The sequence below is a fragment of the Pogoniulus pusillus genome, chromosome 4 (assembly GCF_015220805.1).
Source record: "Pogoniulus pusillus isolate bPogPus1 chromosome 4, bPogPus1.pri, whole genome shotgun sequence".
Taxonomy (NCBI): Eukaryota; Metazoa; Chordata; class Aves; order Piciformes; family Lybiidae; genus Pogoniulus; species Pogoniulus pusillus.
Genome location: NC_087267.1, coordinates 47,116,314 through 47,138,361, shown reverse-complemented (window position 1 = coordinate 47,138,361; position 22,048 = coordinate 47,116,314). Strand labels below are relative to the sequence as shown.

The window sequence follows — 22,048 nt, the reverse complement described above, 5'->3', positions numbered from 1 at the left end:
CAAAACCATTTCAGTCCCCAGATCCCAGTGCTCAAATCCACAGACAATTAATTTCCCACTTTGCTGTTGAGTTATAAAGTCTCTTTTTTTAATTCATAGATCAAAGAGATGATTTGGGTTGGAAGGGACCTGGAAGATCATCCAGTTCCACCTCCCCTGCCTTTAGCAGGGATACCCTCCACTAGACCAACCTGCTCAAGGCCTTTTCCTGTGTGTTTAAAAACTAATCCTTTAAGATGATGAAGATTAAATGTTAATGATTTGACTTTTTTTAAACCCTTTTCACTCTCAAAGCCCTCTTTAAACCTGGCTGCAGGTCCCTTCCTGCCCCTCTTCATGGCAGGATTCCTGGTGGTGAGGTCTGGCTCGCTCTGGTCTGCACAGACAGGACTTTTCACAGCGACAGGTGGCAGCACAGAACAGCTTTGCTCTCCACCAGACCCTCCTTCCATCTCAGACCCAGCCTTGAAGCAGCCCGGCTTAGGGCCATGGCCCTGAAGAACTTTGGAGCTGTTTTGTGGATTTGCAAGATCTACTTCTGGCTTTTGAGATCAGAAAGAAAACTTTCAGAGGCACAGATAGAAAGCAGGGGAGCACAGATGTCTGATTCCTGAAATCCAACTGCTCTCTTGGGCAAAATTAGGGTGCAAAAGTAAACTGTCCTTGGTGTCTGGGTGCTGTTTCTCTGCACAGATCCACAGCCTGCTGGAAGCCCCTCGAGGAGCCTTTTTGTCCTCTCATCTCTTGCTGTGTGAAGATGAATCAACCTATGAATGAATCTGTGAAAGACCTGAGTTAGCTCAGATGTGATTATGGAACCACAGAGTTGTTTCAGTTGGAAGAGAGCTTCATCAGTTAGTGACTTGCCACTGGAGTGGGCTGCCCAGGGAGGTGGTGGAGTCACCATCCCTGGAGGTGTTGAAGCAGAGCCTGGATGAGGCACTTAGTGCCATGGTCTGGTTGATTGGCCAGGGCTGGGTGCTAGGTTGGACTGGCTGAGCTTGGAGGTCTCTTCCATCCTGCTTGATTCTATGATTCTAAGTCCAACCTTCAACCTAAGACCTCCATGGTCATTAAACCACGTCCATGTTTAGAGGTGCTGGTTAGAATCTCAGCAGTGCAACCTTTGTGGCAGTGTGAGGAAAGCCTAGGCAGTCCTCCCTTCTTTTCTAGGCTTTATTTCATCCCTGCTCTGAAAGAGGTTAAGGCATCTTGACAGCTCCATGGGTCAAGTGGAGAGCTGCCTTATCACAGAATGGTAGGCCTTCAGAAGGGCCTCCAGGGGACACAGAGGCCATAGAACCATAGAATCAACCAGGTTGGAAGAGACCTCCAAGCTCATCAGTCCAACCTAGCACCCATCCCTGCCCAGTCATCCAGCCCATGGCACTAAGTGCCTCAGCCAGCCTTGGCTGCAACACCTCCAGGCACAGAGACCCCACCACCTCCCTGGGCAGCCCATTCCAATGCCAATCACTCTCTGCCAACAACTTCCTCCTAACATCCAGCCTAGACCTGCCCTGGCACAGCTTCAGGCTGTGTCCTCTTCTTCTGTTGCTGCTTGCCTGGCAGCAGAGCCCAACCCCACCTGGCTACAGCCTCCCTGCAGGCAGCTGCAGACAGCAATGAGCTCTGCCCTGAGCCTCCTCTGCTGCAGGCTGCACCCCCCCAGCTCCCTCAGCCTCTCCTCACAGGGCTCTGCTCCAGGCCCCTCCCCAGCCTTGCTGCCCTTCTCTGGACACCTTCCAGCACCTCAACAGCTCTCATGAATTGAGGGGCCCAGAACTGGACACAGCACTGCAGGGGTGGCCTGAGCAGTGCTGAGCACAGGGGCACAAGAACCTCCCTTGTCCTGCTGCCCACACTGCTCCTGAGCCCGCCCAGGATGCCATTGGCTCTGCTGCCCACCTGGGCACTGCTGCCTCAGCTTCAGCTCCTCTCTCCCAGCACCCTCAGGTGGAGGAACTTTGCAGATATTCATGGAAGGAAACTCTTGTTTGACATGGAAAAGAGCAGCTGAAGCCATGGGCTGACCACAGAGGTCCACTCACGGCTGGCAGAGGACTGCAGAGTGCCGCAACGTCCTGAGGTGGATCTCAGGCTTCTTCCCTTTGCCCTCCTGTCTCGATGTCCAAGCGTGTCCAGGTCTTCTGAGAAGACCTCTTGAAACTCTCTGGCCCTTTCATTTTAGACAGTGATTGTTCCTTCCTGGGCTGGCATCCAATCCTGGGACCTTCCTTTTCGTTTCTGCCCATAGGTGGAGCAGAACTGGGCGACGCTACAGGGAGGTGAGATGACCATCCAGACGACGCAGGCATCAGAGGCCACGCAGGCGGTGGCATCCTTAGCAGAAGCAGCAGTGGCAGCATCTCAGGAGATGCAACAAGGAGCAACTGTTACCATGGCACTCAACAGGTATGGCTGAGAGATGGTTGAAGGCTTTTGAAGTGTTTCCTTCTAGGTTTGCACTCTTAACAGTGCAAAGACCACTGCCTACATCCGTAGCAAGCTCCAATGTCAGCCCATGTCCAGGTGTCTGCAGGATAGCTCCTGATGTCCACAGAAGAGCACTGACTTGGAAATGGCCTGGAAGAGGGAGAAGCAGGCAGTAATTGTGCCCTCTAAATGCTTTGAACAGCAGTGGTTCCCTTACAGAACTGAGCTTTAGAACTTGCCCAGGGAGGTGGTTGAGGCCCTATGGCTGGAGGTGTTTGAGGCCAGGCTGGCTGAGGCTGTGTGCAGCCTGCTCTAGGGTAGGGTGTCCCTGGGCATGGCAGGGGGTTGGCACTGGCTGCTCCTTGTGCTCCCTTCCAACCCTGCCTGATTCTATGATTCTATGAACTTTAGAAGAGTGACCAAGCTGGTGGAGGGTGTTGAGCACAAGTCTTACGAAGAACAGCTGAGGGAACTGAGGTTGTTTAGTCTTCAGAAGAAGAGGCTGAGGGAGAGACTCCATCACCCTCTATAAGGCTGAAGAAGAGGAGGCTCAGGGCAGAGCTCATTGCTGTCTACAACTACCTGAATGGAGGTTGTAGCCAGGTGGGGTTGGTCTCTGCTGCCAGGCAAGCAGCAACAGAACAAAGGGACAGAGTCTCAAGTTGTGCCAGGGCAGGTCTAGGCTGGATGTTGTTAGGAAGTTGTTGTCAGAGAGAGTGATTGGCATTGGAATGGGCTGCCCAGGGAGGTGGTGGAGTCACTGTGCCTGGAGGTGTTGAAGTCAAGCCTGGCTGGGGCACTTAGTGCCATGGGCTGGTTGATTGGCCAGGGCTGGGTGCTAGGTTGGACTGGCTGAGCTTGGAGGCCTCTTCCAACCTGCTTGATTCTATGATTCTATGAGCTGTGGCCCTGGTGAGGCCACAGATGGATTCCTGGCTTCCGTTTTGGGCTCCCCAGGCCAAGACAGACAAAGAGCTGTTGGAGAGAGTCCAGTGGAGGCTTCAAAGCTGCTGATGGGCTTGGAACATCTCTGTGAGGAAGAAAAGCTGAGAGCCCTGGGGCTGTTGAGCCTGGAGAAGAGCAGCCTGAGAAAGGATCTGCTTGATGCTCAGCAAGAGCTAAAAGGTGGGGGGCAAGAAGATAGAACCAGTCTCTCTTCAGTGGAGCCCAGAGACAGAACAAGGGGCAGTGTGCACAAAGTGGAAGCCAGGAGGTTCCATCTGAACATGAGGAGATGGAATGTTCAGGAGGTTGGAGCCAGTTATGGGTTGGTCTTTTCTCCCTAGAAACAGAATGAGGAGAAACAGTGGCCTCAGATTGCACCAGGGGAGGTTTAGGTTGGATGTGGAAGAAGTTTCTCAATTGAAAAGGTTCTCAACCACAGGAGCTGCCTCCCCAGGGAGGTGATTTAATCTCCACTGCTGGAAGTGTTTCAGATGTGCACAGATGTGGTGCTGAGTGGCATGGTTTGGCACCAGACTTGATAGAGTTAGACAGTGGCTGGACTTGATGCTCTGAAAGGTCTTCTCCAACCATGGTTTGGCACCAGAGATGATAGACAATGGCAGGATCTGATGATCTTAAAGGTCTTCTCCAAGCATGGTTTGGCACCAGAGTTGATAGAGTTAGAGAGTGGCTGGACCTGATGATCTTAAAGGTCTTCTCCTACCATGGTTTGGCAGCAGACCTGATAGAGTTAGACAGTGGCTGGACTTGATGCTCCTAAAGGTCTTCTCTGACCATGGTTTGGCACCAGACTTGAATGGCTGGACTTGATGATCTTAAAGGTCTCCAACCACGACCATCCTGTGACTGATCTCTGAATCTTCTTCCAATGGCTGTCAGCAAAGCTCAGAGTCTTTCACAGCCCCACAAAAAGCAGTACCTCTGCCCAACAGTATGGCCTTCCCTCTCAGGTTTGAGGATGGGAAATTCTAGGCCTTCTAGTAAAAGAAGACAAAGTGGAGTTGGGTAATTAATTGATTGATTGGAACCAATTAATGTCTGTGGCACAGACTGTAACTGGGAAAAGCTTTTTAAGCTGCAGCTGGTTGTTATTTTGGGGGATGGAACCATAACAGGTCATTAAAATGCTCAACTGCCCTTGAAAGTGGATTCAGCTAAGTGCTGGGTGAGGTCTGGGAAGCAGACACACCAGAAAATGTGTGCTCAGCCCAGGTGTGCTGAGGCAGAGTTTGGCCTTCCTGCAGTGTAGCTGCCTGCACATAGCTGTGGGTTCAGGAGAGGAGGCAAAAAGCAGGAGGAGGAAATGCTCTGCTTCACGAAGATCTGCTCTGAGACATGGAGGGGCTGTTGAGAAGTGAAAGCTGGTGAGACTTTGGAACAGATTGCCCAGGGAGGTTGTAGATGGTCTCTTGCTGGAGATGTTGCTGGTGGAGAGTAGGCTGGAGATGAGGCAGCAGTGCCCAGGTGGGCAGCAGAGCCAATGGCATCCTGGGCTGGCTCAGGAGCAGTGTGGGCAGCAGGACAAGGGAGGTTCTTGTGCCCCTGTGCTCAGCACTGCTCAGGCCACCCTTGGAGTGCTGTGTCCAGTTCTGGGCCCCTCTATTGCAGAGAGATGTTGAGGTGCTGGAAGGTGTCCACAGGAGGGCGACAAAGCTGGGGAGGGGCCTGGAGCAGAGCCCTGTGAGGAGAGGCTGAGGGAGCTGGGGGTGTGCAGCCTGCAGCAGAGGAGGCTCAGGGCAGAACTCATTGCTGCCTGCAGCTGCCTGCAGGGAGGCTGTAGCCAGGTGGGGTTGGGCTCTGCTGCCAGGCAAGCAGCAACAGAAGAAGGGGACACAGTCTCAAGCTGTGGCAGGGGAGGTCTAGGCTGGATGTTAGGAGGAAGTTGTTGTCAGAGAGAGTGATTGGCATTGGAATGGGCTGCCCAGGGAGGTGGTGGAGTCTCTGTGGCTGGAGGTGTTGAAGTCAAGCCTGGCTGGGGCACTTAGTGCCATGGTCTGGGTGACTGGGCAGGGCTGGGTGCTAGGTTGGGCTGGCTGAGCTTGGAGGTCTCTTCCAACCTGCTTGATTCTATGTGTTGGAGTCTCCATCCTTGGAGGGATGTCAAAGGTAGGTAGATGTGATGCTGAGGGATGTGGTTTAGCAGTCACCCTTAATGGCTGAACTTGATGATTTTAAAGGTTTCTTCCAAGGCAAACAGTTCCATGATTCTAAACACCTGATACTGCCTTGCTTCATGAGAAGGACCTTTGGTCTGACCTCATTTGTAGGAAGAGATGTAAGAATATTGAGCTAAGCCTACTGATCACTCATTAAAACAAATTACTAAGCCACTTGGCAGGGAAGAAGTTCTCCCTCCTAGCTAAATGTGGAGCTTCTGATGTGATCCTGGGAATGGTAACCTTCTGGTGCCTGTTTCAGTGCAAGGTGAACTTGTGGAATGAGTAAGGAAGCTCTAAAATCCATAGGGACACGGGATGGGACAGTCCCCAGAGGATGAGTTTTGTACCAGAAGCTTACTTGGATTGTCAGAAACTTTTAGGAAGGTCTTAGCCAAAAGATAATGACTGTGAGAGACACTGGAACAAGTTGCCCAGGGAGGCCATGGAGGCCTCCTCCCTGGAGGTATTCAAGGCCAGGTTGGATAAGGCCTTCAGCAACCTGATCTACTGGAAGGTGTCCCTACCCATGGCAGAGGAATTGAAACTAGATGATCTTTAAGGCCCCTTCCAACCCAAACCATTCTGTGTTGCTGAGAGGGCAGGGATGCTGTTGCTAGGAGGTCTTCAATCTGAACAAAGCCACTAGAAGCTGCTTCTCCCCATGTAGTCCTCCTCCACTGGAGCTTTTCTTCTCTGGATAACTTCATTTGGCCCAGTAAGAATCACTCCATTCTGAATTTGTTCTCTTGACATGCTGGTTAGCACAGGCCCAACTGGAATGATGTTGCTTGTGCTTCCTTAACTCTCCTTTCTCCTCTCCTGTGCCCACAGTGAAGCAGCTGCCCACGCAGTAGCCACTCTTGCTGAAGCCACTCTTCAAGGTGGAGGACAAATTGTCCTATCTGGTGAAACTGCAGCAGCAGTAGGAGCACTTACTGGAGTTCAAGATGCCAATGGTAAGCTTTGGTTTTGCTCTTGGCTTGAGATTCTTCCTCTCTTTTACTTGAAATGTGATTTTTTTGGTGTGTGTGTGTGTGCTCCTGAAATAGCTGTGGCTCACTGCAGGTGGTCCCTAAGCAGGTTGTGACTTCAAAGCTCAGAACAAAATGGTAACCTCTTGGTACTCTCATAATGCTGCTGGTTCTGCTCTTCTTCTCCTTCCCCTGCCAGCTCCTACTTAGTCTTTATTTTTGGGATGGAAAACTCCTCCCTTGCTTCATCTGCACAAGGAGGACCAGACCTGGTCAAGTAACACAACCACAGCAAACTCATCTCCACAGTAATCTCATCTCCAAACTGCTTGGCTGTGGAAAACTCCTTCCCACTTCATCTGCACAAGGAGGGCCAGACCTGGTCAAGTAACACAACCACAGCAAACTCATCTCCACAGTAATCTCATCTCCAAACTGCTTGGCTGTGAAATGGCAGAGTGTGACCTGTGCTCTCTCACCTGCCCATTTCCTTCCTTCCCCACAACTCTTTATGGCTGCTCCTCAGCAGCTGTCACCTTCCCATTTGGGTGGCACCTTCCAGTCACCCATTAGCATATGATTTTGGGATGTTTGCCTCCTGCTGCTTCCATTGGCATATCATTTTGGGGATGTTTGCATCCTGCTGCTTCTTCCATCTTGCCACCATAGTCAGACTCTCAGTGTTAGGGATTCTCTGCAGCATTCCTCACCCTACAATCTGGATGTTTCTTTGGCCACCTCTGGTGACTTCTGCACTTACTCCAACTAAACTGATAGTGAATAAACCAATAAGTTCACAGGAAGTGGTTCAAGTGGCTGTATTGGAACATACAAACATGTCTTAGGTGGTGTTCATCTCCTTCTTCTACAACTGGAATGTCCAAACTTGTCTAGTTGGTGCTCATCTACTTCCTCCCATTGTGTTGGACTTCTGGGTGATGCTCTTGCTCTGCTTTCCCAATTCAGTGGTGGAACTCAGTGGTTATTTTGATTTAATGTGTCAAAAGAAGCTCCAAAAATGATGCCAAATGATGAAATCTGGAGAAGACTCTGAGGGGACCTGATTGCTGCCCTCCAATACCTGAAGGGAACCCACAGAAAGGCTGGAGAGGGCCTTTTCATAAGGGTGTCTAATGGCAGGGGACAAGGGGGAATGGTTTTAAAGCAGAAGGAGAGTAGGTTTAGAGTGGATCTTAGCGAGAAGTTCTTCAGTACAAGGGTAAGGAGACTGGAATAGGCTACCTAGGGAGGTTGTAGATGCCTCCTCCCTGGAGGTGTTCAAGGCCAGGTTGGATAAGGCCTTCAGCAACCAAGTCTAGCTGGGAGGTGTCTTTGCATGTGGCAGGAGGTTGCAGTAGATGATCTCTGAGGTCACTTCCAGCCTAAGCCATTCTGTGATTCTATGATAAGCCACAAAGAAACATTGCCCTGAAGATGGAACTTGTTGAATTCTAATCATCCAAGGGCAACTTTGTATTCAGGTTACCCAGGGAGGTTGTGGATGTCCCTTTCCTGGAGGTGTTCAAAGCCACGTTGGATGAGGCCTTGAGCAAGCTGGTCTAGTGAAAGCTGTCCCTGCTCATGGCAGAGGGGTTGGAACTGGATGATCCTGAAGCTCCCTTTCAACCCAAACCATTCTATGAACCAGTTGGATGGCAGAGTGATGCCTTCCTGCCTTGTCACTTGGCTTGGAAAGCAGAAATCTGGTGAGGTGAGACCTCCAGTTTGGTGCCCATCAAAACCCTCATCTCGTGGGGAATGCACTCTTCGAGTCATCCAGCTTTGGTCTGCAGCAAAAACAGGGCAGTGGAGAGAAGAGTGGGGTTTTTTTTTCACTTGGGGTTTGCAACTTGATGCCTCTTGCTGTGGAATCAAGCAGCCTGAAGAGGGAGCAGAGATGAAGTGAAATCCCTGTGCTGGGAGCTGGGAATGCAGCTGCCAGGGAGAGGGAAGAGCAGGGTTGTGTCGTACCGGGCAGTGGGGGATAAGTGATGGATGGTTATGGAAGGCTCTGGCCCTGGATGCTCAAAACCAGCAACTAATCAGATTTGTGAAAGCACATTAGTATCCTTTAGCAGCTCTGCACCCCCTGACTCCTTTTGGTCTGCTGCCATGCTCTGGATTCCTCTGGATGCTCTCCTCCTCAACACCCTTCCTGAGTCACTCAACCTCTCTCACCCAACGTTAAGGCTGAGCTTTGAGGGTTGGGGTCTGTTAGGGTTGGGTTTTTTTTGGGCCTTTTCCTTTCTATGGTTTTTTTTCAGAGGCAGGGTTGGAAATCAGCTGGGATTTAGAGTGCATTAAGGGGAGAGAGGTTGCAGCATTTCCCTCCCCACCCCTCCCCAGCCCCTCTCCTGGTTTCCACTCTTCTTCGATCTGCTCTAATCTCCGGTGGTATTAAGGGGAAGGGCTTTGGCGGCCCTTGGAAGCGCCACGCTGGTAGCTTGATTACGTAACCAGCTAATATATCTCCCTCAGGGATGGAGGAGATGGTGGTATCCATTCCCACTGTCTGGGGATGGAGAGCAGATGGATGGGTTTTCAGCCCTGCCACTCTGGTGGAGGATTTATCAGAGGACTGTAGAACTGTTTTGGGTGGAAAAAGACCTTTGAGATCGAGTCCGACCTTCAGCTTAAGACCACTGTGTCCCAGAGTGCCATGTCCATACAGTGCTTCAACACCTCCAGGAGTGGTGACTCCAGCCTCTTCCAGTGCCTGACCACTCTTGGAGGAAAGAAGTTTTTCCTAGTGTCTGCCCTAAACCTCCTCTGGCACAATTTGAAGCCATTTCCTCTTATCTTGTCACTTGTTCCCTGCAAGAAGAGATCAAACTCCCACCTGGCTCCAACCTCCTGTCAGGGAGCTGTAGAGAGGCAGAAGGTCTCCCCTCAGCCTCATTTTCTCCAGGCTCAACAACCCCACTTCCCTCACCCACTCCTCACAAGACCCATTCTCTAGACCCTTCATCCTGCCTTGATTTTGCTGGCCACACTCTTGCTGGTCTGGCCTAGGTGATGTTCTTGGCTGCTGAGCACACACTGACTCCTGTTCCTACAGCAGCTTTATCTACCTTCTCCTCATCCCATAAAGCCCAGGCTGTGAATGTGAGCATCCTCCCAGATGTGCAGTGGGGACAGACTGCTCCTTCCACGGGGAGGAGTTGAAATGAGAAGCAGTTTGGAGCAGGGAGGAGAGAGGACAAATGAGCCAAAGCCAGGATAGCCTTAGCCAGCAAATCCCTCTCTCGTGCTGTCGCTTGCAGAGGTTCGATGTGCTGGTGTTGCCATGTACCATTTCTGTCCAGCCATTACAAAACAGGGACCCCTCTAGATCATCCAGTCCCAACCCCCTTGCCAAAGCAGGATCACCTAGGGCAGGTCACACAGGAAAGTATCCAGATGAGCCTTGAGAGTCTCTAGAGAAAGAGACTCCACAACCTCCCTGGGCAGGCTGCTCCAGGACCCTTAGAGAAGTCTTTCCTGTTGTTGAGGTGCAACCTCCTGTGTTCCAGTTTGTATCCATTGCCCCCTGTCCTGTGGAAAAGAGACTGGCATCTTCTTGGCACTCACCCTTCGAGTGTTTATAAACATGAATAAGATCCTCCCTCAGCCTTCTCCAGCCTTAGGTCTCTCAGCTTTTCACTTCATGGTTCTCCTAACCTCTCTTGGACAGTCTCCGGTGTAGCTCTGTCTCTTCTGAACTGGGGAACCCAGAGCTCAGCCATAGATTCATAGAGTGGTTTAGGTTGAAAAGGACCTTAAAGATCATCCAGTTCCACCCCCCCTGCCATGGGCATGGACACATTCCACAAGACTAGGTTGCTCAAGGCCTCATCCAGCCTGGCCTTGAACACCTCCAGGCAGGGGACATCCACAACCTCCAGATGTTGTCTCACTACAGCAGAGGAATGCTCTTACCCTTCTGCAGGTCCTTTTTGAGTGACTCCAATCCCTTTCCCAGGCCACTTTCCCTGGAATGTAAGTCATAGAATCATAGAGCCAACCAGGTTGGGAGAGAACTCCAAGCTCAGCCAGGCCAACCTAGCACCCAGCCCTGCCCAAGCAACCAGACTATGGCACTAAGTGCCCCAGCCAGGCTTGGCTGCAACACCTCCAGGCACAGAGACTCCACCACCTCCCTGGGCAGCCCATTCCAATGTCAATCACTCTCTCTGCCAACAACTTCCTAGCAACATCCAGCCTAGACTTCCCCTGGCACAGCTTGAGGCTCTGTCCCTTTCTTCTGTTACTGCTTGCCTGGCAGCAGAGCCCAACCCCACCTGGCTACAGCCTCCCTGCAGGCAGCTGCAGGCGGCAATGAGCTCTGCCCTGAGCCTCCTCTGCTGCAGGCTGCACCCCCCCAGCTCCCTCAGCCTCTCCTCACAGGGCTCTGCTCCAGGCCCCTCCCCAGCCTTGCTGCCCTGCTCCAAACACCTTCCAGCACCTCAACATCTCTCATGAATTGAGGAGCCCAGAACTGGACACAGCACTCCAGGGGTGGCCTGAGCAGTGCTGAGCACAGGGGCACAAGAACCTCCCTTGTCCTGCTGCCCACACTGCTCCTGAGCCAGCCCAGGATGCCATTGGCTCTGCTGCCCACCTGGGCACTGCTGCCTCAGCTGCAGCTCCTCTCTGCCAGCACCCCCAGGGCCCTCTCTGCCTGGCTGCTCTCAGCCACTCTGTCCCCAGCCTGCAGTGCTGCTTGGGGTTGTTGTGGCCAAAGTGCAGAACCCTGCCCTTAGCTTTATCCCCATCTTATTGATACGGAATCAGAAACAGCAATTGAACAAATTTGGCTGGCATCTGAATAATAACTAAATGATCTGAGAGACACAGGGCTGCTAGAAAAGAGACAGCTTCTGTGTGTTCATGGATATCTTGGAAGCCAGGGCTGGATTTGGCCTTGCAGGGAGCTGAGTCCAGGAAGGCTGTGGATAATCTGGCGATCGGTTACGTTTTCTAGCTGAGGGAAATTAGATCTCCTGCTCCCATGCAGTGTCAAACTAAGCTAAGTGCATTATGGTTTTCTTACCACTCTGGAGCATCTGCTCTGCCTTGGGATGCTTGGAACTGCTGACCCCATGCTTTTGAGGCTCAGATGGTTTTGTTCTTAAGTGGCTGGCATGAAAGCAAAGTCATATTCAAAGCAAGCAGAAGGGGATTGGAGCAAACACCAATTTCAGTTGATGCTCCAGTCAGAAGGAACTCTGCCACTCTGGGGCTGCTTTGGGCAGCTCCATGCTGATGAGCTGCTGCTGGAGCCATCTCAGTGTGCTGAGGCCAGAGAGGAGAAACTTGATATGTGCTGGGAGGGAGGAGGTGACAGTGCCAGCCTGCAGCCCGGGCCTCTCTCACCAGAGCATCCTCATACTGCAGCCTTTTGTTTGACATTGATCTGATCAGGGCTTTGAAAGCTGCTTGGGCTGGGAGCTTCCTGGCTTCATCCTGAAATATTGATGAAGCTTCTGCCTCAGCAGGGCTGTAGCAGTGCACTGCTGCCTGTGAAGGACAGAGCAGGCTCTCTGCACAAGGAAGGTTGGGCTAATGGCCTTGGTGTCATCACAGGCCTGGGCTTCATCAGATCATAGAGTGGTATGGGTTGGAAAGGACCTTTCATGGTCATCAGCAGGGACAGCTGCAACTAGAGCAGGTTGCTCAGAGCCATAAACTACCTGGCATGGTTGCAGGGATGGGGGCATCTACCACCTCTCTGAGTAACCTGGGACAGGCTCTCACCATCCTCACTGTAAGAAAGTTCTTCTTTCTCTGCAGCCTAAATCTCCCTCTTGTGCTTTGAGTGCTGTGTCCAGTTCTGGGCTCCTCCATTGCAGAGAGATGTTGAGGTACTGGAAGGTGTCTGGAGCAGGGCAGCAAGGTTGGGGAGGGGCCTGGAGCAGAGCCCTGTGAGGAGAGGCTGAGGGAGCTGGGGGTGTGCAGCCTGCAGAAGAGGAGGCTCAGGGCAGAGCTCAGCAGGGACATCTGCAAATAGGGCAGGCTGCTCAGAGCCATAAACTACCTGACCTGGTATGGTTCCAGAGATGGGGGCATCTACCACCTCTCTGGGCAACCTGAGCCAGGCTTTCACCACCCTCAGTGGAAAAAGCTTCTTCCTTCTCTCCAATCTAAGTCTCCTTCTTAGAGCTTCAAACCATTCCCCCTTGTTCTGTAAAAGGTCCTGCTAAAAAGATTGTCCCCATCTTTTTATGTAGATGCCCTTTAAGTCCTGAAAGGCCACCAGAAGGTCTCACTGGATCCTTCTCCAGGCTGAACAACCTCAGCTCTAGTAGCCTGGTCTCACAGCAGAGGGCTTCCAGCCCTCCCATCATTGCTGTGGCCTCCTCTGGCCCCACTCCAACAGGTCCATGTCTATCCTGTGCTGAGGACTCCAGAAGTGTCCCCAGCATTGCAGGTGGGGTCACAGCAGAGAGGCAGAATCCCCTCCCTGCACCTGCTGCCCACACTGCTGGGGATCAGCCTGGACAGGTTGGCTCTGGGCTGTGAGCTCAGGGTGCCAGCTCATGTCCAGCTCTTCACTCCCCAGCACCCCCAAGTCTTTCCCCACAGGGCTGCTCTCCAGCCCTTCATCCCCTAGCTTGGGTTGGTTGTGACAGTTTTGTGCAGTGTGTGACACTCTGGAGGGCCATTTGGAAGGTGAGAGGAGGGTGGGTTGCTCAGAGCTCTGTCTGAGGTTCAGAACTAGTGCATGGAAAGAGGCATGGTAGTAAGAGCTGGAGTTTGTAAGGGGAGGAGTGACAGTGGAAGATGTGAAATCAAGCTGTGACCAGGGAACTGACTGAACAGTCCTCAGCTAGGCACAGCCACATACCAATGGATGCTCACTTGTGCACCTTGGTCCTCACATGTGGCAGCTGCTCCACATTTTTGTTGAACACAGGCTCACAGGATGTTAGGGGTTGGAAGGGACCCAAAGAGATCATCCAGTCCAACCCCCCTGCCACAGCAGGACAATCCTATCTAACAGATCACACAGGAACACTTCCAGACAGGCCTTGAAAGGCTCCAGGGAAGGAGACTCCACAACCTCTCTGGGCAGCCTGTGCCAGGGCTCTGGGACACTTACAGTAAAGAAGTTCCCCTTGTGTTGAGCTGGAACCTCCTGTGCTGCAGCTTACACCCATTGCTCCTTGTCCTGTCCCAGGCAGCAGTGAGCAGAGCCTGTCCCCCCCTCCTGGCAGCCTTCAGATACTTACAAACATTGATCAAATCCCCTCTCAATCTTCTCTTCTCCAGACTAAACAGCCCCAGGTCCCTCAGCCTCTCCTCATCAGGCAGTGCCCTCCAGTCCTCTCATCATCCTCATAGCCCTTTGCTGGAACCTGTCTGTACCCTCAGCTGTGCAAAACCTCCAGCAAGGGGTGAAGCTGCTCAGCTTCCAGCACAAAATGAGCAAGGTGGCAGGTGGAAACCTGCCTCCACCCTCAGCTGTGCAGATGGGAGATGGGGACCCCTCCTCCTGGCAGTGGGGAGATCTCCAGGCCTGGAGCATGGTTGCCAGTCCCATGCAGCTCTGTGGAAGCTGTTTCCAGTTGTCAGCACATCCAGGAGGGAAAGGCAGGAGGTGCCAGCCTCTCCTCTGAGCCCAGACAGGGGAGGCAGAGGGAGATCCATCGGGAAAACCCAGCTGTAGGGAGCTCCTCCTGCTTTTGGCTGCCTTGGCACAGGGAGGTGTGCATCTGCTGGCAACTGCTGCCTTTTTTCACACGAGGGGTGGAATAAAACCCCTAAGGTCTTGGGGGGGGTGGTGGTGGTGGTGGTGGGGAGGTTTGGGAACTGATCTGCTGCAAATACCAATCTTTAAAAGAGCCTTTTTTTTTTTCCCTGTTGGATCTCCTTTTTAGGGAAGATGAACCAAGATGAGTCTCTAGCAACTTGGCAAAGTGCAGATGAGCTTGCTTGCGCCCAGGAGGACAGGAAGGAAAGAGTGGAGCTTTTTGTAGGGTCTTCCCAGAGGGAACAGATTTTATTGTTGAAGCGTTGCCCTGAAACAGGTATGATTTCATCCCAGTCTGGAGGAGAAGGGAGGACAATCGTTGTTGCAGATGTGTTTCAGCTGACAGGAGAAAGAAGGAGGCCTGTGGCAGCCAGCAAGGAGAGCTGAAGAGAATGAGTGTGGGTTCCTGGGGCCAGGAACAGGCAGAGGTGTCTCCTAGAGGACACATGGCTGCAGAGGAAGGAATTGCAGTCGACCCAGGATGTGATGCTCTCGGAGAGGAAATGTTGGCCTCAGCTGAGCTCAAAGAGCTTCTTCTGTGTCGAGCATGTGCAGGTCCTGGGTGTGCCCTGCAGAGAGAGGATGCTCAGCTACAGCTCAGCCTTCTCTGAGTCTGCACCCTTGCCATAGCAGCATCTGGCTGTCCAGGGAGCCCCAGAGTAGGTGGTGAGGCGTCACCAAGCTAGGCAAGAGCGTTGATCTGCTTGGGGTAGGGAGGCTCTACAGAAGGATCTATCCAGGCTGAGTCAATGGGCCGTGGCCAATGGGATGAGGTTCAATGACATCAAGTGCTGAGCCCTGCACTTGGGTCACAAAAAGCCCAAGAATGTCCCAGGCTTGGGGCAGAGTAGCTGGAAACTGCAGCCCCGCTGCAGAGCTGCAGCCCAGCAGAGAAGAACCTGGGGGCTTGGTTGACAGTAGCTGAAGGTGAGCCCAGCATCTGCCCAGGTGGCCAAGAAGGCCACCAGCATCCTGATTAACAAGTGTGTGGCCAGCAGGAGTAGAGCAGGGATTGTCCCCCCTGGACTGGGCACTGGTGAAGTCTCACCTCAAATCCTGGGTTCAGTTTTGGGACCCTCACTCTAAATAGGAACTTTGAGGGGCTGGAGTGAGCCCAGAGGAGGGCAATAAAGCTGCTGAAGGGTCTGGAGAACAGCTCTTGTGAGGAGCAGCTGAGGGATCTGGGATTGTTCAGCCTGGAGCAAAGGAAGCTGAGGGGAGACCTTCTGGCTCTCTGCAACTCCCTGGAAGGAGGCTGGAGCCAGGTGGGGATTGGTCTCTTCTCCCAAGGAACAAGTGATAGGGTGAGAGGAAATGGCCTTAAGTTGTAGCAGGAGAGAGTTGGGCTGGACATGAGGAACAACTTCCCCCCCTAAAGGGTCTGGCACAGGGTAGTGATGGAGTCCCCATCCCTGGAGGTGTTTAAAAGCCATGGAGAAGTGGTGCCGAGGAGCATGGTTTGGTGGCGACCTGGCAGGGCTGGGCTCAGAGTTGGACTCGATGAGCTTAGAGATCTCTTCCAACCCAATCAGTTCCCAGAGTGGCAGCATGGTAGGGCTTGGAAGGGCCCTCCAGAGATTCAGCCCAGCTTCCCTTGCCCTGCTGCTTTAAGCCCAGGGTGCAGATCTGCCGTGTTTGGCTGCTGCCCTGCGTTGCTCTCGGAGGCTGATCTGGGGCGGCGCAGGCAGCTCAGCCTGGCCCGAGCCGAGGCTGGCAGGGGACTGCTCGGCTTGGCTTGGACATCCCGCGCCCGGCGGCTGCCCATTGGCCTTTGTCTGCCCACAGACCGTGCTAAACACAGTGCCTGGGGCAAGTCCATCCCATGCCATGCTGGTGCCACCAGGCTGGCCCTTTGGCCCAGCTCGCCAGGCACTGCCTGTGCCGGGGTTACGTGGAGCTGGCTGCGTGCGAGCCAGTGCAGCCCTGGGGCTGTGGAGCCTGGAGGAGAGCAGCCTGAGAGGGGATCTGCCCAGTGCTCAGCAAAGCTAAAGGGTGAGGGAGGAGAGCAGCCTGAGAGGGGATCTGCTCAGTGCTCAGCAAAGCTAAAGGGTGAGGGAGGAGAGCAGCCTGAGAGGGGATCTGCTCAGTGCTCAGCAAAGCTAAAGGGTGAGGGAGGAGAGCAGCCTGAGAGGGGATCTGCTCAGTGCTCAGCAAAGCTAAAGGGTGAGGGAGGAGAGCAGCCTGAGAGGGGATCTGCTCAGTGCTCAGCAAAGCTAAAGGGTGAGGGAGAAGAGCAGCCTGAGAGGGGATCTGCTCAGTGCTCAGCAAAGCTAAAGGGTGAGAGAGGAGAGCAGCCTGAGAGAGGATCTGCTCAGTGCTCAGCAAAGCTAAAGGGTGAGGGAGAAGAGCAGCCTGAGAGGGGATCTGCTCAGTGCTCAGCAAAGCTAAAGGGTGTAGTTGACTGGCCAGGGCTGGGTGCTAGGTTGGACTGGATGATCTTGGAGGTCTCTTCCAACCTGCTTGATTCTGTGATTCCATGGTGGGGGGCAAGAGGATGGGGTCAGACTCTTGTTGGTGGTGCCCAGTGGCAGGACAAGGGGCAGTGGGCACAAACCAGGCCCCAGGAGGTTCTACCTAAACATGTGGAAAAACTCCTTTCCTTTAAGGATGTTGGAGCCCTGGAACAGGCTGCCCAGAGAGGTTGTGGAGTCTTCTCTGGAGAGAGAGGAGGAGAAAGTTCTTCCCTGAGAGAGTCATTGGACACTGGAATGGGCTGCCCGGGGAGGTGGTGGAGTCGCCGTCCCTGGAGCTGTTCAAGGCAGGGTTGGACGTGGCACTTGGTGCCATGGTCTGGCCTTGAGCTCTGTGGTAAAGGGTTGGACTTGATGATCTGTGAGGTCTCTTCCAACCCTGATGATACTGTGATACTGTTGCTGCCCCCTGAGAGCCCAATGCCTTTTCTCCTTAGCCTGTTTGTGACAGCAGCACCCCAAAAGGGAAGCCAACTTCATGACGAGTAGGGAGTCACTGCCAAGTCCTCCCTTGTTTCATCACTTGTGGCATTTCACAGAACCCCAGCATGGTAGAGGTTGGAAGGGCCCTCTGGAGCTCACCCACTCCAACCTCCCTGCTAAAGCAGGGCCACCCAAAGCGGGTTGCCCAGGATCACAATGGCCAGGCAGGTTTGGAATCTTTGAGTCCAGTTGGTTTCAGTGAGTTTCCATCCAGTAAATGAGCCTTGCCCTGTCTGCCCTTAGCTCCCAGCTTCTCACTGACCTTACAGCATCTCTAGCACCTCCCTTGCCCTCCCCATTTCCCCTCCCCTGGTGAGTTTTGACATCCATTCCTCTTATCAGGCAGTTGAGACTTACAGGCTCTCCAGCTGTCACCACTGATGCTGTCCCGGTTTAAGCACAGGCCATTTACCTTCCACGTGTCCTGAATTAGGGGAAATGGACAGGAGGGCTGGGTCTCTTTAAAAATTAAAGCTGATTACAAGGCATTAACATTACATTTAAAGAAGTAGGCAGCAGCCCTCCTCTCCCAGCACAGTTGCAATATGTTCCCTTTTGTTCTGGGCTGGAAGAGGAAGCAGGATTGGTATCAGCTCCAGGCTGGGCAGGGTTTCTTCTTTATCCATTAATTTATACTTTCAAGCACTCCTGCTCCTGCTTCCCAGGGCACTCCTGGTCTTGCTCTCCACAGCACTCCCAGTCCTGCTCCCCAAAGCATTCCCTCTCCTGCTTTCCAAGGCAGTCTTGGTCCTGCTCCCCACAGTGCTCCTGGTCCTGCATCTCAGGGTGCTCCCCAAACCAATCCTAGTCCTGCTCCCCAAGGCACTCCCCACAGCACTTGAAGTCCTGCTTCCCAAAGCACTCCTGGTCCTGCTCCCCAAAGCACTCCTGATCCTGCTCCTCAAAGCACTCCTGGTCCTGCTTCCCAAGGCAGTCTTGGTCCTGCTCCCCACAGTGCTCCTGGTCCTGCTTCTCAGGGTGCTCCCCAAAGCACTCCTGGTCCTGCTCCCCACAGTGCTCCTGGTCCTGCTTCTCAAGGTGCTCCCCAAACCAATCCTGGTCCTGCTCCCCAAGGCACTCCCCACAGCACTCCCAGTCCTGCTCCCCAAGGCACTCCCCACAGCACTCCCGGTCCTGCTCCCCAAAGCACTCCCGGTCTTGCTCTCTAGATACTCCTGGTCCTGCTTCCCAAGGCAGTTTTGGTCCTGCTCCCAAAGCACTCCCGGTCTTGCTCCCAAAGCACTCCCGGTCTTGCTCCCAGAGCACTCCCGGTCTTGCTCCCAGAGCACTCCCGGTCTTGCTCCCAGAGCACTCCTGGTCTTGCTCCCAGAGCACTTCCGGTCTTGCTCCCAGAGCACTTCCGGTCTTGCTCCCAAAGCACTCCTGGTCTTGCTCCCTAAGTACTCCTGATCCTGCTTCCCAAAGCATTCCTGCTCTTACTCCCTGAAGCAGTTCCCATCTTGGAGATCCTAACAGAAAGCTGAAGTTCTTTTTGCCCATCTTGACATCCTCTTGGAAGATTCAGGTCGTGAGACTCTTGTAATGGGAGCTGCAGAGCTGGATGCAGGACTCCAGCTGGGGTCTCAGCAGGGCACAGCAGAGGGGCAGAATCCCCTCCCTGGCCCTGCTGGCCACACTGCTGCTGAGATGGTCTCAAGTTGTGCCAAAGAAGGTTCAGGTTGCACATGAGGAACATTTTCTTCTCAGAAGGACTTCTGAAGCCCTGGCCCAGGCTGCCCAGGGAGGTGTTGCAGTCTCCATCCCTGGAGGTATCTATCAGTTGCAATGCAAGTGTTGCCAAGGGCCATGGCTTAGTGGCAGTGGCCTAGCAGCAGTGGTGGGGTTGTGAGCTCTAGGTGAGTGGTTGCACTTGGTGATCTCAAAGGTCTCTTCCAACCTCAGAAGTTCCAGGATTTTGTGATTCCATGACATCCAGTGCAGATTTTAGCTTGCAAGGTGTCTGGCCTCCTGCTTAGTTTGCCCTCACCCCTGGAGGTGTTCTAGAGACACTCTGGGACATGGTTTAATGGCCATGGTGGAGTTAGGTGGATGGTTGGACTGGGTGATCTTAGAGGTCTTTTCCAACCAAACCAATTCTGTGATCTTAAGTAATGATGGACAAATGCTGCAACCACAGGCAGGGCTGGAGATGTCCTTGCTGGTTTTCTACCTGCGTTGTGCCACTTTAGTAACCCCTTCTTACCATCCTGGGGCTTGCCTGTACTGCTGGGCAGATGGAGAAGGGCTTTTAATCCCCCCCACGCCCCCGTGGCACAGCAGAACTGGGCTGCAATCTGCTGTTTCATGACAGCAGGACACAGTTCTTGCCTTCCCTTCTGAGCTGGGCTGGGATCTGGCCACCCTTGTGCCTTGTATACTGCAGAGCTGTAGAAGATGTTGCTGGGCTGTGAAGGGATGGAGCCTGCTCTGACCCCCCAGGGCAGGTTCGGGAGCTGCAGGCTCTTAATGGCTGTCGGTGGGCGTAGGGTGCAACCTGATCCAAATGGGAAGCTGGCTGGAATCCCAGCAAGCTGTTGTTACCCTGCGAGGAGATGAGAAAGGGGTTTGAGTTCTCTCTGCCTCCCCTCCCACCGCCCCTCCCCCTGCTGCTGGGCACTTACTGGCAGGAGAAATACCCTCGAAGCTGAGCTACAGGCTGGGACTTCCCCAAGCACAGCTCTTTCAGGGCATGGTTTGTGTGTTCCTTCGCTGACAAAGCTCATGGCCTGCTGTGGAAGACCAAAGTTTCTTCCCTGTGGAGCTTTCTGCCTTCAGCTTTCTGCCCCTCTCTGCTCTGCTTTGCACTCCTCATCCCCACTTGCTGGAGCAGCCAACTCCATCCTGCTGCAAGGAGCTCTTTGTGTTTCCTTTGCCTTGCAGAGTGCTCTGCCCCTCTTTGAAAGCCTCAGCTGCTCTCCAAGCAGGGTCTGACCTCTCTGAGCTCCTCTGTTGCTTTCTTCTGAGCATGTCCAGAGGATCATTCTCTGCCTGGATTTATCCTCTCTGTTAGAGCTCTGTGGCAGGGACTGGTTTTAAAGCCTAAAAGCAGACCCCCATCTGTCTTGTGCCTCTGGGGCATAGTAAAGAGCCTTGTCCTGCAACCACTGAGTGATGTTGCTTGCAGAAGTGTTTTCCTTGTCCCTCAGACCTGCCTGTGGCAGACTGATGAAGCTGACAGGTTTTAATTCGTTTCCCTGAGTGGCTGCACTGGACCTTCCCAGACTTGTTTTGTTAGGTGACAGTCACAGAATCCCAGAGTCCCAGCATAATGGTGTTGGAATGGACCTCTGGAGGTAGAATCATGGAGTGGTTTAGGTTGGAAGGAGATAGAACCATGGAGTGGTTTAGGTTGGAAGGAGATAGAACCATGGAGTGGTTTAGGTTGGAAGGAGATAGAACCATGGAGTGGTTTAGGTTGGAAGGAGATAGAACCATGGAGTGGTTTAGGTTGGAAGGAGATAGAACCATGGAGTGGTTTAGGTTGGAAGGAGATAGAACCATGGAGTGGTTTAGGTTGGAAGGAGATAGAACCATGGAATGGTTTAGGTTGGAAGGAGGTAGAATCATGGAGTGGTTTAGGTTGGAAGGAGGTAGAACCATGGAGTGGTTTAGGTTGGAAGGAGATAGAACCATGGAGTGGTTTAGGTTGGAAGGAGATAGAATCATGGAGTGGTTTAGGTTGGAAGGCACCTCAGGGATCATCCAGTTCCAACCTCCTGCCATAGGCAGGGACAACTCTCACTAGAACAGGCCACTCAAGGCCTCATCCAACCTGGCTTTGAACACCACCAGGGAGGTTGTGGAGGAAGTTGTTGAGCAGGAGAGTGGTGAGAGGCTGGCATGGGTTGCCCAGGGAGGTGGTTGAGGCCCCATGGCTGGAGGTGTTTGAGGCCAGGCTGGCTGAGGCTGTGTGCAGCCTGCTCTAGGGTAGGGTGTCCCTGGGCATGGCAGGGGGGTTGGAACTGGCTGCTCCTTGGGGTCCCTTCCAGCCCTGACTGATTCTCCTCTCCCCTTTCACTGGATGAGCCCTGACAAGAGCTGGGCAGAGGGCTGGAAGGTAAAACCATTTCTCGTTGCCCCCTGACCAGTGGGGAAAGCTTTTCTGGCTGCCTGGCATCTCTCTAGGAAGTAAATGGCATCAGAGGGCAGTGAGTGTGTCCCTGGAGGCCCCTGTCTGCCACTGACCTTCTCAGCTGATGAAGACAGCTTGGCTTTGCTGTAAAGCAGCTCATGTGACAGGAGTAATCCTCAGCTCCTAAACAGCTGGGCAGGAAGATTGCAGCAGTCGCCCTATTTTCCCTCCCCACACACCAGAGACAAGCAGGGTGGTGGCTTCTGCTCCTTGGGGGAGCCTGATAGCTGAGGGGTGGGTGTCAGGTGGATGGGGCCAAGCTCTTTTTGCTGGTCAGCAACAATAAGGCACTTAGTGCCATGGTCTAGATGACTGGACAGGGCTGGGTGCTAGGTTGGACTGGCTGAGCTTGGAGGTCTCTTCCAACCTGCTTGATTCTGTGATTGCTCCTTATAGAATCAGGTTGGAAGAGACCTCCAGGCTTACTCAGCCCAACCTAGCACCCAGCCCTGCCCAAGCAACCAGACTATGGCACTAAGTGCCCCAGCCAGGCTTAGCTGCAACACCTCCAGGCACAGAGACTCCACCACCTCCCTGGGCAGCCCATTCCAATGCCAATCACTCTCTCTGACAACAACTTCCTCCTCACAGCCAGCCCAGATCTCCCCTGCCACAGCTTGAGACTGTGTCCCCTTGTTCTATTGCTGCTTGCCTGGCAGCAGAGCCCAACCCCACCTGGCTACAGCCTCCCTGCAGGC

At 53.4% G+C, this 22,048-nt stretch overlaps 1 protein-coding gene across 4 annotated transcripts in view; it reads left to right on the top strand.

Annotated features, from left to right (window-relative positions):
* Nucleotides 1-22,048, top strand: part of NRF1 (nuclear respiratory factor 1) — a 72,526-nt gene that overhangs the window by 33,129 nt on the left and 17,349 nt on the right. For 3 of the 4 annotated variants that reach the window (XM_064142777.1, XM_064142776.1, XM_064142778.1), the window contains exons 9-10: nucleotides 2,258-2,415; nucleotides 6,393-6,517. In XM_064142777.1, the coding sequence (XP_063998847.1) occupies nucleotides 2,258-2,415; nucleotides 6,393-6,517 (283 nt within the window). Of the gene's footprint in view, nucleotides 1-2,257; nucleotides 2,416-6,392; nucleotides 6,518-14,391; nucleotides 14,542-22,048 lie in introns of all 4 variants that reach the window. The other variant, XM_064142774.1, reaches the window with a different exon arrangement.